Genomic DNA, 17,366 nt, shown 5'->3' on the forward strand with positions numbered 1-17,366 from the left:
ACCAGTCCCACAATATCGCTTATGTGCGTGCGACCCAACGAAATAGGACTAACAAGAATAATGAACTTATGCAGAGATTAGCGGCACCAATGGTTACTGCTTTGTCTGTCGCGTGGGAGCGTGCCACGCAGATGCTGAAAAACCTGATCGGACGGATAAATTATAGAGTGAAACTTACTTGCAAAATTTCAAGAACCAGAATCATGTGTCAATCTAGAGATATTCCTCCACCGACTACGTACTGTTACAGCAGGAACTGCGAAGGGAACATCTAATTATAGCGCACGCAGAGGCGTTTAAGCGGTGTCTTCCGCTCCATACGGGAAGAAGCCCTAAATAACTGGTACAGTGCGAAGTGCTCTCTACCAAGCTCACACAGCGGTTTGCTGGGTGTGTATTCGGTTGGTGCCAAGTTAGTAGCGTTTTTTCATAAAAAACAAGACAGATGCACGTAACAGAGACTTTAGTGGTCAATAATACGGGGGTTCAAAAAGTCTCTCCGCAGTGCCGTATGCCGCAGTGAAATACCGAAATGAAACTCATTGAAATACAAGTTACTAATTTAGTGAATATTCATTTTATTTACAAATTTTCATATTAAATGTTGAAAGTGTCCCCCCTGTTGTTGAATACACAATTCATTTTCTCTAATCATGTTTACAAACAGAAGCTGTAACATTTCTTCTGTAACGTAAGTAGTGAAAGTGGATATCGCAGTTTTCAATTCATCGATGGATTTTGGACTGTTTATATAGGCAGTTGCTCGGTGCACCCCAGAAGAAAAAAATCAGGTGGCGTTAGGTCAGGCGATCGTGGAGGCCAAAGTCCCTGTGAAATTATGCGGTCACCAAAAACATCAGCAAGCAGTGACACTGAAACGCGAGCAGTATGCGGGGTTGCACCATCTTGTTGAAAATAACCGATCAGTATTTCACTTAACACAAATTCTACTATGAATGGGTACAGAATATCACTGCAGTATCGTTGTGCGTTTATTGTTTCGTGCAAAAATAGGGGACCCACAATCCGACGTCCAAAATTGCAATCCAAACTCCTATTTTCACAGAATGAAGTGGTTCCTCATGAATAGACAGTGGATTTGCAGTTCTCCACATACGAGAATTTTGCGAGTTCAAGTACACGGATAAGTGAAAACACGCCTCATCAGTGAAAAACGTTTCATTAAGAATATCCCTTCCATTTTGTTGAACGAAATTTTTGAACCGTTGACAATAATGCAGTCTCTTGCCACGGTCAGTATTTTTCAGTCCTTGCACTACTGTCACTTTGTATGGGAAAACTTCCAAGTTTTTCCTCACAACTGTGTGGGCCGTTCCGACACTAACACCGATTTCCTGGGCGAGTTTTCTTACTGACTTGTTCGGTCTCGTGGACATTTTATCGGAAATATCGAGTAGTTTACCCTCAGACAAAACGCTAGGCCGACCACTTCTCGGTGCATCTGTCACTGAACCCGTTCTTCGAAATTTGTTAGTCAAATCTCGCACAGTATCGCGATGTGGGAGTGTTGTCTCCGGGGAAACTGAATTGAATGTTTGACGAACTAAAACTGTGTTATTTACCGCCAGCTTGGAACACTTGTTCGACTAAAAACACACGTTCTTCAATGGTTAGCATATTAAAAGTGGCAAAAACGAAACAAACGAACAAAGGAACTAAACTCAACGTTGACACCAACACGTAACGACACACACCAACGATACTACTGACGCTGGCTGAGATAAACGGAACAGTGGAATGTTGGGAGAGTCCATTTGAAGGGAAGTAACCCAGGCAGGCGAACAATCATACGGCACGCGCCTGTAATGATCATACGACACTGCGGAGAGACTTTTGGGACATCCAGTATATTCTCATTCACTATTTACAACAAACTGCCAATGCTGGGGTAACTCTTCGATTCAGGGACTGCAGAAATCGTGTGGTTTTGAGGCGAAGAACTTGTCACGCCATGGTTCGGAGCGCACTTCCATCCGGAAAGGAAGTTCCTTGCAGGTCGTTCGACAGAGGGCGGAGAAAGTTAAATCTGAGTGCGCAAGATCAGGTGAGTAAAGTGGCTGTCGAATGACTTCCCAAGCCAACTCCTGCATATCTTTCTTGTTAGTCTAGCAGAGTGCAAGCGAGCGTTATCGTGGACTAGCTTCACTTCACACAGTCATCTTGATCTTTTATCACCACTAGTAACGATACAAGAGAGACAAACAGATATGGCCACCCGCTGATTTCTGTGATTTTGGCTTGGAGCATGCGGCACCCATACACCTTCCCCACTGCATGCAAATTTCGCACGATGGTGGAATGATCACAGTTGATGACGTTTGATAGTTCACTAGTACACTAACGTGGCCCATTGTGGATTAATGCGTTTAAACGATCTTCGTCAAAGGCCGAAGCTCTTCTTGAATATGGAGAGTCAGTAATGACGAAACCGTACTCCACAAAACGAGAAAACCATTTTCTTGTCGTGATCTGTCCAGTGGCATTATCCCCATACTGGCGCAAATGTTTCTGGCAGCCTGCGCTGCTTTCACCCATCTGCTGAACTCATATAGAAAAATTTGTCGGAAAGGTTCAGATTTCTCCAACTGGCTCTCCATTTTCTAGCGTTCACAGCTCCAATCACTAACGACAACATGTAAACTCAAACAGCAATAGTGAACTACGAATGTCCGGAACAGCGCTGCTGCTACGGTCGCAGGTTCGAATCCTGCCTAGGGCATGCATGTGTATGATGTCCTTAGGTTAGTTAGGTTTAAGTAGTTCTAAGTCTACGGGACTGATGACCTTCTCAGAAGTCCCATGGCGCTTAGAGCCATTTGAATCATTTTTGAACTACAAATGAAAAATGTAAATCAATAAATAAATCCATACTACGTGAAGAGTTTGATAGAGCACTGAAAGACCTAAGTCGAAACAAGGCCCCGGGAGTAGACAACATTCCATTGGAACTACTGATACCCTTGGGAGAGCCAGCCTTGACAAAGCTCTTACCACCTGGTGAGCAAGATGTATCAGACAGGCTAAATACCATCAGACTTCAAGAAGAATATAATAATTCCAATCCCAAAGAAAGCAGGTGTTGACAGAACTGTGAGTTCAATAAGCCACCGCTGCAAAATACTAACGCGAATTCTTTACAGACGAATCGAGCAACTGGTACAAGGCGACCTCGGGGAAGATCAGTTTGGATTCCGTAGAAATGTTGGAACACGTGAGGCAATACTGACCCTACGACTTAGCTTAGAGAATAGATTAAGGAAAGGCAAAATACATTTCTAGCTTTTCTAGACATAGACAAACCTTTTGACAATGTTGATTGGAATACTCTCTTTCAAATTCTGAAGGTGGCAAGGGTAAAATACAGAGAGCGAAAGGCTATTTACAACTGTACAGAAACCAAATAGCAGTTACAAGAGTCGATGGGCATGAAAGGGAAGCAGTGGTTGGGAAGGGAGTGAGACAGGGTTGTAGCCTCTCCCCGATGTTATTCAATCTGTATATTGAGCAAGCAATAAAGGAAACAAAAGAAGAATTCGAAGTAGGAATTAAAATTTATGGAGAAGAAATAAAAACTTTGAGGTTCGCCGATGACATTGTAATTCTGTCAGAGACAGCAAAGGACTTGGAAGAGCAGTTGAACGGAATGGACAGTGTGTTGAAAGGAGGATATAAGATGAACATCAACAAAAGCTAAACAAGGATAATGGAATGTAGTCGAGTTAACTCGGTGATGCTGCGGAAATTAGATTGGGAAATGAGACGCTTAAAGTAGTGAAGGAATTTTGCTATTTGGGGAGCAAAATAACTGATGATGCTCGAAGTAGAGAGGATATCAAATGTAGACTGGCAATGGCAAGGAAATCGTTTCTGAAGAAGAGAAATTTGTTAACATCGAGTATAGATTTAAGTATTTGTGTGGAGTGTGGCCGTGTAAGGAAGTGAAACACGGACGATAAATAGTTTGGACAAGAAGAGAATAAAAGCTTTCGAAATGTGGTGCTACAGTAGAATGCTGAAGATTAGATGGGTAGATCACATAACTAATGAGGAGGTATTGGATAGAATTGGGGAGAAAAATTTGTGGCACAACTTGACTAGAGGAAGGGATCGGTTGGTAGGGCATATTCTGAGGCATCAAGGGATCACAAATGTAGTATTGGAGGGCAGCGTGGAGGGTAAAAATTGTAGAGAGAGACCAAGAGATGAATTCACTAAGCAGATTCAGAAAGGTGTAAGTACTGGGAGATGATGAAGCTTGCACAGGATAGAGTAGCATAGAGAGCTGCATCAAACCAGTCTCTGGACTGAAGACCACAAGAACAACAACAAATCTATAGTAACCATAATGGCAACATGGAACACAAGAACGCCACGAACTTTTGCACCAGCCTAACGGATGCCTGGACCCGGTGTAAGACGCACCACTTGACGCCGGGGTGAAGACGTCTGCCAGGGCCGCGACTGGTGGGGGGAGCGTGTGAAGCGCGCTCGGCCACTCACCGATCTGCTGGTGCTGGTGCTGGAACATGATGACGTCCGGCTGGAGGGCGTCCTCGCTGCCCATCATGGCGGCGCTCCGGCGCTGCGCTGCGGTGCGTCGTGCCTCGCGGCCAGAGGCTGCCAGTCTTCCGCGCTCCTCTGGCTGTCCCGCCTCTACTGTGCTGCTGCTGCTGCTGCTGCTGCTCTGCTGGGTTCCTGCGGCGTCTCTGGCGCTGGGGCCGGCTCTCAGAGGTGGTGCTTAGCGGCTCCCGCCATGGGCCACGCTGGCCTCCGCTCCGCGCCTATTCCATGAGTCCCGTCTAGCACCCACCATCAATCACCATCGTGGTACGCGCAGCTGCTGTACACACCGCAGAGTCCGCACCATCACCGCACAACCGCTCCAGAACCGCCAAATTAGCCATACACGCACAACCGCACTCTCTCTAACGCCTATTCCTCCTTCGGAAAATTTAGAAAATTATCCTCCACTCTCTTCACTTTGATGCTCCTGCTGTTAGATGTACCGAACTGCCCAGAGATCCACGGGTCAACTTCGCGACGCAATAAACGTAATATCCTCGGTCGTCGTGTAAAGAGATTAGCTTCGGCGCAGTATTCTCCGTTCTCACCTCGGCGCCAGATACAAATTCTCTTTTCACTCTGACACTGTCGTTGAGCGGAAACTGCACAGAAGGGAAGCTGTTGGTGCTGGTACGGCAACTGCAAACGAAATTGTGACTCAAGTCGGTTTTTCGTTATTGTTGACAGAAACAAAACAAAAGTGGTGTTAGTAAAACCCAGCCTTGTGCGTGCGTATTGTACGGCCGCGACTTGAACTGACTGAAGCTTCAGAAGAGTGACTCTCTGTTCAAAATTGGCTAGATACAGATACAAGTATGCGTTGCGTTGACAATGAGCTTACATTGCTACACGCCCTGAAGAAAATTCAGCATGCCAATCATGCGGGTGGGGACGAAAGTTCCGCAACATGCCGAGCAGTATATAATGCATTAACGTCTGGTTCCCATTCCCACCAACTTAAGGATGAGGTCTCATAGTCCACTAAATTTCAACACTTTTCTAATGTCTGAATCACAATCGGCGACGATGCTGGAGGGCTGCTCCGATATCAGCATACATGGTGGTCCATTGATTGTGACCCGTCCAAATATCTCACGAAATAAGCATCAAACGAAAAAACTACAAAGAACGAAACTTGTCTACCTTTAAGCGGGGAAACCAGATGGCGCTACAGTTAGCCCGCTAGATGGCGCTGCCATAGGTCAAACGGATATCAACTGTTTTTTTTAATACTAACCCCCATTTTTTATTACATAATCGTGTAGTACGTATAGAAATATGAATGTTTTAGTTGGACCACTTTTTTCGCTTTGTGATAGATGGTGCTGTATTAGTCACAAACGTATAAGTACGTGGTATCACGTAACATTCAGCCAGTGCGGACGGTATTTGCTTCGTGATACATTACCCGTGTTGAAATGCACCGTTTACCAATTGCGGAAAAGGTCGATATCATGTTGATGTATGGCTATTGTGATCAAAATGCCTAACGGCCGTGTCCTATGTATGCTGCTCGGTATCCTGGACGACATCATCCAAGTGTCCGGACCGTTCGCCGGATAGTTACGTTATTTAAGGAAACAGGAAGTGTTCGGCCACATGTGAAACGTCAACCACGACCTGCAACAGATGACGATGCCCAAGTAGGTGTTTTAGCTGCTGTCGCGGCTAATCCGCTCGTCAGTAGCAGACAAATTGCGCGAGAATCGGGAATCTCAAAAACGTCGGTGTTGAGAATACTACATCAACATCGATTGCACCCGTACCATATTTCTATGTGTCAGGAATTGCATGGAGACGACTTTGAACGTCGTGTACAGTTCTGCCCCTGGGCACAAGAGAAATTACGGGACGATGAGAATTTTCTGCACGCGTTCTATTTAGCGACGAAGCGTCATTCACCAACAGCGGTGACATAAACCGGCATAATATGCACTATTGGGCAACGAAAAATCCACGATGTATGCGACAAGTGGAACTTCAGCGACCTTGGCGGGTTAATGTATGGTGCGGCATTATGGGACAAAGGATACCTGGCCCCCATTTTATCGATGTCAATATAGATGGTGCAATGTATGCTGATTTCCTACGTAATGTTGTACCGATGTTACTACAAGATGTTTCACTGCATGACAGAATGGCGATGTACTTCCAACATGATGGATGTCCATCACATAGCTCGTGTGCGTTTGAAGCGGTATTGAATAGCATATTTGATGACAGGTGGATTGGTCGTCGAAGCACCATACCGTGGCCCGCACGTTAACCGGATCTGACGTCCCCCGATTTCTTTCTGTGGGGAAACTTGAAGAATATTTGCTATCGTGATCCACCGACAACGCCTGACAACATGCGTCAGCGCATTGTCAATGCATGTGCGAACGTTACGGAAGGCGAAGTACTCGCTGTTGAGAGGAATGTCGTTACACGTATTGCGAAATGCATTGAGGTTGACGGAAATCAAAAATGGTTCAAATGGCTCTGAGCACTATGGGACTCAACTGCTGAGGTCATTAGTCCCCTAGAACTTAGAACTAGTTAAACCTAACTAACCTAAGGACATCACAAACATCCATGCCCGAGGCAGGATTCGAACCTGCGACCGTAGCACTCGCGCGGTTCCAGACTGCAGCGCCTTTAACCGCACGGCCACTTCGGCCGGCTGACGGACATCATTTTGACAATTTATTGCATTAATGTGGTATTTACAGGTAATCGCGCTGTAGCAGCATGCGTTCTCAGAAATGATAAGTTCACAAAGGTACATGTATCACATTGGAACAACCGAAATAAAATGTTCAAACGTACCTACGTTCTGTATTTTAATTTAAAAAACCTACCTGTTACCAACTGTTCGTCTAAAATTATGAGCCATATGTTTGTGACTATTACAGCGCCACCTATCACAAAGCGAAAAAAGTGGTGCAACTAGAACATTCGTAAGCAGAAACTCGTTCAAGCGGCCACGCCTGTGTGGTCCATTTAAGCGACCGCGCTATGTTTTCTGTAACCTGCAACAATTCAGTCCCCCACAGACACATGATGCGTCTGTCACAAAATGAGATAACGGCGTGCAGCGGGATGGGACACCACACCAATATGCTTCCTTGGCGGCTTTACCGGCCATGTTGCCCAGTATCTCAATGTGACCAGGAATCCAGCAAAAGCTCACCTCCTTGCCAATGTGTTGGAGCCGCTATAAGGAGTCACGGATTGGCTGAATTAACTGGTCTACTGGAGACATTCGGTCACGTATACTCTGCTGGACACATCTGGTGAAGTGCTAGTAATGCACTAAGCGTATCGGAACAGACAAGAACCTTGTATGGTGATGTCTCTGCATCTTCTCCAGTGCCATCATAACGCCATATAACTCGGCACGATAATTTGTAAACTGTTCCGGAAGACGCACTTTGGAAACACTATCATGGGAATTAGCGGTACAGCCGAGGACATCCTTTTGCTGTGATCCGTGCAGATAAACAACGGTGAAACATTGGTACCTACTCAAAATGAAAGGAACAAAGTTGTAAAAACCTTATCTGGAGTACAAGTTTTCTTGTACCGCGTCAAGCTTAAAATAGTCTGGGCAGCTGAAGGGCGGCAACGCGGTCCATCCCTGGCCGTGTATTTGGAGGTGTGATACATTCAGATCCTTGAGACAGTCAGTAGCACGCACGCCGAATGGCTCGGTCCCAGGGTACGATTCCTGAACAGCGTTTCAAAGTTGGGTTGGACCACTGCACTAAATGCCAATGACTGAGGAGACACTGCCTCTGGAGCCAACGGGATACGTCGCCGAATCCAGAAGGGTGGTTCACCAGCCTCTGCACACAGACTCAGATCTGGGCTGCTCCGAGAGGCTCCTCTTCATATCCGAATGCCCTCATGTGGACAGTGTCTAATATCTTGAGGTAGGAAAAACGGGCTGATCAGTAGACGACGCTGCCGTAATCTAAACGAGACCGAAGAAAACAATATAATTCTACACTATATTAGATATGTTTTTGAGCCAGTCTATGGCTGAGTCACTGAGTCTATGTATGTCCATGAGTTCACCACCATAGCCATACACTTTGCACACGAGTAGATGGTCCATTGCCTGTATTTCACCGCACTCACATACAGCGCTGTCTGCCAGGCCCCACTTGTTCATCAGGTCTTTACATCTCCCAACACTCGTTCTGACCCGGTTTAGAGCTGTCCACACTCTTCTTGGTAGGTTGAAGCCATCAATCTTCTTGTTCGGATCGTGTACTAAATTTTTGTTCTTAAATTCACTTGCCGACCATACTTCGTTCCAGGCCGTTCTCGGCTCAAAGGCTTGCAGTTCTTCACCGATTTTCCAAAAGGGTGATCTGGATTTAAGCCTGTTTGTCGGTGTCAGATCTTGGTGGATAGGGAGGTCCGGGTTGTCTATAATTTTCCTGTAGGTTTTTAGGGCTAGCTGTGATCGCCTGATTTCTGGAGGCTCTATGTTCGGTAGTACAGGAAGCCATGCACAGGGGGTGGCCCTGAGTGTTCCCGAGATTATTCGCATTGTCTCCCTCAGCTGGACATCCACTTTAGATACGTGTGCACTTCTCCTCCAGACTGGTGAACAGTATTCAGCTACACTGTAGACAAGGGCTAGTGCTGAAGTTCTCAAAGTGTTCGCTCCACATCGCCATGTTGTTCCAGCCAGTTTTGAAAGGATAGCATTGCGGGATTTTAGTTTTTGCCTTGTGTCTTCGAGGTGAGCTGTACGTTAGGGTCCGGTCTAGTTTCACTCCCAAATATTTAGGCTTATCCTCATGTCTTACGCTTTGGCCATTCGAAAAGATCTGTAATTTTCTGTGTGTCTCTCTGTTGTTGAGGTGCATTATAGTGCTGGTTGTTTTGTTGGGGTTGGGAAGTAGGTGCCACTTGGAGTAATAGGTGTTCAGGACTTCAAGGTCTGCATTCAGTGTTTCGTCGAGATCGTTGTAGGTTTTACTCTGATATGCGATGGCCAGGTCATCTGCATATGCAAATTTGCGTGATTTAGTTTCTGGCAAGTCAGCTATATACAGATTGAAGAGAGCGGGTGCTAGTGCCGAACTCCGTGGCAGACCATTATTCAGAACCATGCTCTTACTGTTCGTGCCATGGAGTGAGACCTTGATTTTCCTGTTCGTTAGTATGTTCTTGAGTAGTTTGTAAGTCTGCTTGCAATTTATGATTCTGAACGTCCTATAAAATAGCGGGAGGCGGGACCTGTCAGTTCCCCATGCTTTACCGCTAGCTAGAATTTAATACAGCTCCAGTGCGCGATGGAATGCCTAGCAGTTTGTATACGGAATTTGCGGCAGAGTTCCATCTTCGCAAAGCACAACGCGGGAACAACAACAGAGCCACGTCACCGCCACAGCTCTCTCCCAAGCGCACTGACGTGGCACGCGCTTACAGGCAAAACAGTCCAATGAATATCACGTGAAAGATTCACTGAGCTAGCGCTGACCTCTCGTGGTGATCCCGAGAACGTTTCAAACCACACTCATATTTCAGGATCCTTCATTTGAAGCCGGTTCTTGAAACTTGACTTGTAGGTTTTTCCCGATCATCATCTGGTGTCTGCTAATTGACTTTCTTCAAGGTTTCTCCGACACACTCCCACATTCGTCGTATTTGCTACGGGTCCCTCACACTTGAGTAATACTCTAGATCTGGTCGCTCGAGTGACGTGAGTTACCCAGTATTCTAACGATGAAGCTTAGTGTGCCACCTGTTCTATTTACGGCTGAGCGTATGTGATCGCTCCATTTCATGTTCCTACTAAATGTAATAGCCAGGTATTTGTATGGGTGGGCCGATTCCAACAGTAGCTCGTTGCTATTCTAGACGTAGGAGTCTACGTCTCTTCATTTTGCGAACTGCACAGTTTATCAATCTATAATATAAAAATGAATCGCAAAATGTGTTGGTAAGCGCATAACTCGAGAACGGCTGGACCAATTCGGCAATTTTTTTTTTTTTGCTGTGTTCGTAATTCTCAGGACAAGGTTTTTATGAAATAAAATTTTTCGAAAATCGACCGAAAATTTGGAAAATTTCAGAAAAACTGAAAGTGTGTTTTCATTGTGTCCGTGTGTTTGTATTGCATACAATCTTGATGAAATTTTGTACACTATACCTTGAAACCAAGAGGAAGGTCACAGTCTACTTAAAATTTCGTAGGGTGCATGGCAGAGGTTACTTTACCTAACGGAATTCGACAAATTGTACGTTTTTCTTCCGATCTTGATGAAATTTGGCATACTTGATATTCAAAGCAGGATGAAGGGCGCTGTCTGCTTAAAATTCTGAATGGTACATGGCGGAGGGTACTTTACTTACACACTTCTACACCAACCTACAGTTTTATTCCGATCTTGAAGAAATTTTGCACACTTGACCATCAAGAGGAACATTACTGTCTACATAATATTTCGGACAGTGCATGGAAAAGAGTACCTTACAAAAGATTTTGACATCGTTTGCGGGTTACCATGAATGTTGGCTCATGGAAATATCCATATATATATATATATATATATATATATATATATATATATATATATATATATATATAAAGATGGACATGGAAATATTCAAAAACCATCTCCATGGAGCCGGCCAGAGTGGCCAAGCGGTTCTAGGAACTACAGTCCGGAACCGCGCGACCGCTATGGTCGCAGGTTCGAATCCTGCCTCGGGCATGAATGTGTGTGATGTCCTTAGGTTAGTTAGGTTTAAGTAGTTCTAAGTTCTAGGGGACTGATGACCTCAGAAGTTAAGTCCCATTTCTCCATGGAAACATGCGTACATAGTGAACTTTCATGGTAACCCGCAAACGATGTCAAAATCTTTTGTAAGGTACCCTCTTCAATGTACTGTCCGAAATATTATGTAGACAGTGATGTTCCTCTTGATGGTCAAGTGTGCAAAATTTCTTCAAGATCGGAATAAAATTGTAGGTTGGTGTAGAAGTGTGTACGTAAAGTACCCTCCGCCACGCACCATTCAGAATTTTAAGCAGGCAGCGCCCTTCATCCTGCTTTGAATATCAAGTGTGCCAAATTTCATCAAGATCGGAATAAATACGTACAATTTGTCGAGTTCCGTTATGTAAAGGAACCTCTGCCATGCACCATATGAAATTTTATGTAGACTGTGACCTTCCTCTTGGTTTCAAGGTATAGTGTGCAAAATATTTTTTATTCACAACGCCCTATCACCAGGGTGACGGTTCTGTTCAGGAGAATTTTTTTAAATACGTAGGCAAAAAAACTGCCATATTACAAATCTTTTTGACAGGACGAAGTCTGTCGGGTCAGCTAGTTGCGAATAAAAGCAAGTCGCCAAAGTTTCCACCGTATTGAAAGCTTATCAAGATCGGCCTGAATACTTGTCAAGCTTTTTGCAGACGGTATTCTGTTATAAGTTCATCGTCTGTGAAAATACTGAGGTTACTATTAACATCGTCTGCAGAGTTATTAACACACTGCCGAAAGGCGACACCACAGTGGTGTCGTGAGCAAAAAGTATCACGCAGTGGCCGGTGACAGCACTTCAGTATCTTTTTCATTGTGATGGTGTTTTGTTTAGGTAACGATGTCAGAAACGTCAACAACTTTTTTGTTTTTATAAGTACTTGTGCACTTTCATCATGGCAGACGAAAGAGACGATACGATTATTTACGATGAATGCGCGGTCGTCTCGTCTGTCGTTCCGGACGACTTGGCCGATTGGGAAGAAGACATTGGACACCAAAAAAATGAAAGTGAATCAGAATCGTCGGAGGATAGTGAAATAATGCCAAGAAGAATTTGCCGAACGCTACAGTTGCCAACTGATTCGGATGAATCAGACGAAGACAGACTATGATTTACTGAGTACCAATAATAAATTTGAAGGATCTCCGGGTCCACACATGTTTCCCAAAGATACACAGAGTGTCGTGGATATCGTACAATTATGTATTGGGAACGATCTACTTAAATATACTAGCAACGAAACCAACAAGTATTACAGACAAAATTCCAATAGAAAGAAACAGGATTAAAAAAAATAACAAATTTGTCGACGTTACGGGACCCGAACTTAGAAAATGGTTTGAGCTTGCTATCCTTATTGGAATTGTAAAAAAAGCAAGTATCGATGATTACTTGTCAACGAATCCGTTGATAGACACACATATTTCGGAAAACTATTGTCCCGCAACCGATTCAGGCAAATATTATCATTCTTGCATTTTTCCGACAACAACAATAAACGGGGTAGTACCGACCGGGTTTCAAAGTGCAATTCGTACTCGTAATTGGTAATTTTTCCAAAAAGTTCGAAGAAACGTTTAATCCAAATCAAAGCATCTCAACTGATGAAGGAAATTTAAAGTTTACAATCCGTCGAAAACTACGAAATATGGCATACTTATTCCGATACTGTGTGATTCGAGTACGGGATACAGCTGCTCATTCAAGATACACGACTGGCCATTAAACTTGCTACACCAAGAACAAATGCACATGATAAACGGGTATTCATTGGACAAATTTATTATACCAGAACTGACATGTGATTACATTTTCACGCAATTTGGGTGCATACATCCTGAGAGATCAGTACCCAGAACAACCACCTCTGGCCGTAATAACGGCCTTGATACGCCTGGGCATTGAGTCAAACAGAGCTTGGATGTCGTGTACAGGTACAGCTGCCCATGCAGCTTCAACACGATACCACAGTTCATCAAGAGTAGTGACTGGCGAAGTGTGACGAGCCAGTTGCTCGGCCACCATTGACCAGACGTTTTCAGTTGGTGAGAGATCTGGAGAATGTGCTGGCCAGTGCAGCAGTCGAACATTTTCTGTGTCCAGATAGGCCCGTACAGGACCTGCACCGTGCGGCCGTGCATTATCCTGCTGAAATGTAGGATTTCGCAGGGATCGAAAGAAGGGTAGAGCCACGAGTGGTAACACATCTGAAATGTAACGTCCATTGTTCAAAGTGCCGTCAATGCGACCAAGAGGTAACCGAGATGTGTAACCAATGGCGCCCCATACCTTCACGCCGGGTGATACGCCAATATGGCGATGACGAATAGACGGTTCCAATGTGCGTTCACCGCGATGTCGCCAAACACGGATGCGACCATCATGATGCTGTAAACAGAACTTGGATTCATCCGAAAAAATGACGTTTTGCCATTCGTCGTCGAGTACACCATCGCAGGCGCTCCTGTCTGTGATGCAGCGTCAAGGGTAACCTCAGCCACGGTCTCCGAGCTGATAGTCCATGTTGCTGCAAACGTCGTCGAACTGTCCGTGCAGATGGTTGTCGTCTTGCAAACGTCCCCATCTGTTGACTCAGGGATCGAGACGTGGCTGCACGATCCGTTACGGCCGTGAGGATATGATGCCTGTCATCTCGACTGCTAGTGATAGGTGGCCGTTGGGATCCAGCACGGCGTTCCGTATTACCCTCCTGAACGCACCGATTCCATATTCTGCTAATAGTCATTGGATCTCGAACAACGTGAGCAGCAATGTCGCGATACGATAAACCGCAATCGCGATAGGCTACAATCCGGCCTTTATCAAAGTCGGAAACGTGATGGTACGCATTTCTCCTCCTTACACGAGGCATCAACAACGTTTCACCAGGCAACGCCCGTCAACTGCTGTTTGTGTATGAGAAATCGGCTGTAAACTTTCCTCATGTCAGCTCGTTGTGTGAATGCTCTGAAAAGCTAATCATTTGCATATCACAGCGTCTTCTACGTGTCGGTTAAATTTCGCGTCTGTAGCACGTCATCTTCGTGGTGTAGCAATTTTAATGGCCAGTCGTGTATATTCCGGCGGTGGACAACGTTTACCAAAAACAGTGATGGAACTATTGACACCTTATTATGGGAAGTCCGCCCCCGGTAGCTGAGTGGACTACGCGACAGACTGTCAATCCTGAGGGCCCGGGTTCGATTCCCGGCTGGGTCGGAGATTTTCTCCGCTCAGGGACTGGGTGTTGTGTTCGCCTAATCATCATCATTTCATCCCCATCGACGCGCAAGTCGCCGAAGTGGCGTCAAATCGAAAGACTTGGAGCAGGCGATCGGTCTACCCGACGGGAGGCCCTCGTCACACGACATTTTTTAAATGGAAAGTGGCATCACCTCTACATGGATAATTACTATTACAATGTAGAACTTGCAGACAAGTTACTTGATAAGAAAATTCGAGTTTGTGGAACGATACGGCGAAATAGAGGATTTCCGGAAAAATTAAAGCGCGCAAAAGTCAACGTGTTTGAAGCTTGGCGTCAACGAAAAGGTGACAAGTAATCCGAATTAGCGCTGCCGGCGCCAAGCGAATACATTTGTACGAGACGTGCGGAAGGCAAAGTGTTAATACTCGACGTGGGCAGCGAGCGTCTCGTCAAGTTTGCCTGGGACACACATCAGCTTCCTCCAACTCTGCCGACGCCTGTCAGACCAAGACAACACGGTGCGTCCTTCCTACCGAGAAATCGTCACCCCAGTCGCAGATTTCTCTGGACAGTTCACTGCGGACGGAGACAAGGAAGTCGCTGATATAAAACGGCGCCTGTGTTTAGTTTAGCAGTGGCGAGTTTAACCTGTGGGCGACCACTTCCGGCGGACGTCGCGACGCCGCAGGACTGGTGTTACGAACTTCCGCGTCGTTCGCTTCACTGCAAACGCGGCGACAGGGAACAGAAGGGCTGCAGCGGCGAGCACGCATGCAGCTCGCCTACTCCGACACTAGTAAGGCGCTGTTTGGATGGCTGAGGTCGGAAATGCTTATTTAGGTGTTACGGGCTCAATCATGGGAACCTGGCCACTGGCAAAATAGCTAAAGCCACTCCCGTTTCCAACAAAAGTTGTCGGATATGTACCCGTTATTATACGCGTATACTGACTTGGAAGATCAGTTGAATGGACAGTGTCTTGAAAGGGAGGTATAAGATGAACATCAACAAAAGCAAAACGAGACTAATGGAATGTAGTCGAATTAAGTCGGGCGATGCTGAGGGAATTAGATTAGGAAATGAGACACTTAAAGTAGTAAAGGAGTTTTGCTATTTGGGGAGCAAAATAACTGATGATGGTCGAAGTAGAGAGGATATCAAATGTAGACTGGCAATGGCAAGGAAAGCGTTTCTGAACAAGAGAAATTTGTTAACATCGAGTATAGATTGAAGTGTCAGGAAGTCATTTCTGAAAATATTTGTATGGAGTGTAGCCATGTATGGAAGTGAAACGTGGACGATAAATAGTTTGGACAAGAAGAGAATAGAAGCTTTCGAAATGTGGTGCTACAGAAGAATGCTGAAGATTAGATGGGTAGATCACATAACTAATGAGGAGGTATTGAATAGAATTGGGGAGAAGAGGAGTTTGTGGCACAACTTGACTAGAAGAAGGGATCGGTTGGTAGGACATTTTCTGAGACATCGAGGGATCACCAATTTAGTATTGGAGGGCAGCGTGGAGGGTAAAAATCGTAGAGGGAGACCAAGAGATGAATACACTAAGCAGATTCAGAAGGATGTAGGTTGCAGTAGGTACTGGGAGATGAAGCAGCTTGCACAGGATAGAGTAGCATGGAGAGCTGCATCAAACCAGTCTCAGGACTGAAGACCACAACAACAACAACAACAACAACAACAACATTGCTAACGTTACACCGTTGAGGGCTTATGAACATGTTTTATGCCCCTGCGCTATAAAACACACACACACACACACACACACACACACACACACTAACTCTGTGTTTCAGAAAACGACTAAGTGAAAAGTACAAGATGTAACAAAAACGACATCGGCTGTGTACTATCGCACAGGTTGGTACATAGCCCCTTAGCGTCCTCTTTCATGTTGGTATTACGGTTGCTACAGGTTTATTTATCGATCACCATTTTTTATTCGCAGCTCACTGTTCCTATCCGAGTTTGCATGTTGTCATTTTCTTATTTGGTGATTTGAGTGGAACTGTGGACGCTAGAAAATGGAGTAGATGGGTGACAGCAACGCAGAGACATTGGTGCCGCGTGTGGGGATAATGCCACTGGACAGATCACGGCAACAAAATGGTTTTCTCCTTTTAAGGAGGATGGTTTCATCATTGCTGAGTCTACACGTTCAGGGAAACCTTTGGGGTTTGACGAAGACAATGAAACACGTCAATCTACAAAGACGCACGTCAGTATACTCCAGAACTGTGATCGTTCCACCACTGTGCGAAATTTGCATGCAACGGGGAAGGTTAAAAAAAATCGGTTGTGTGGGTACTGCACGCCCTAAGCCAAAATCACATAACTCAGTGGGTATCCATATGTGCAACTCTCCTTCCTCGTCATCAAATCGATCGTGCACAAAACCGATCATGCCAATACATATGTTTTTGGATGGAGTCCGCCTTTAGAAAAACACAATTTTGTTTTTTTATCCCAACCATGATTCACAGTAGTTGCCACATCATCAGTGTTTTTTTTATTTTATGGCTGTTAAACATAAAGAATGTTCTTTACTGTTTGATTTCACATAAAATAAAATTTCACATAAAATTAATTAATTTCAGGCATGGCCGTAACAGTTTCGAAATCGTAATTATTGAGTGAATATTTTGTCTACATTAAGTTGTATACGGTTGCAGATGACAAACTGTAAAAGAAAACAGACACTCTAAAAACGTAATACAACTGGAAAACCACATCACCTGGTACGAAGGTATGAATACATAATTTTATGTTCTCTTCAAAAACC

General features: G+C 44.9%; 1 protein-coding gene across 11 annotated transcripts in view; it reads right to left on the reverse strand.

Moving 5' to 3' along the window:
• The window catches only part of LOC126426744 (eukaryotic translation initiation factor 4 gamma 1-like), a 656,907-nt gene that overhangs the window by 451,556 nt on the left and 187,985 nt on the right, over nt 1-17,366 (reverse strand). Inside the window, exon 2 of one of the 11 annotated variants that reach the window (XM_050088724.1) lies at nt 4,522-5,223. The exons of the other annotated variants lie outside the window; for them this stretch is intronic. Within the exon in view, the coding sequence (XP_049944681.1) occupies nt 4,522-4,588 (67 nt within the window). The 5' untranslated portion in view covers nt 4,589-5,223. The remainder of the gene's footprint in view (nt 1-4,521; nt 5,224-17,366) is intronic. 11 annotated transcript variants of the gene reach the window in all.

This window comes from Schistocerca serialis, chromosome 11 (assembly GCF_023864345.2).
Source record: "Schistocerca serialis cubense isolate TAMUIC-IGC-003099 chromosome 11, iqSchSeri2.2, whole genome shotgun sequence".
Classification (NCBI taxonomy): Eukaryota; Metazoa; Arthropoda; class Insecta; order Orthoptera; family Acrididae; genus Schistocerca; species Schistocerca serialis.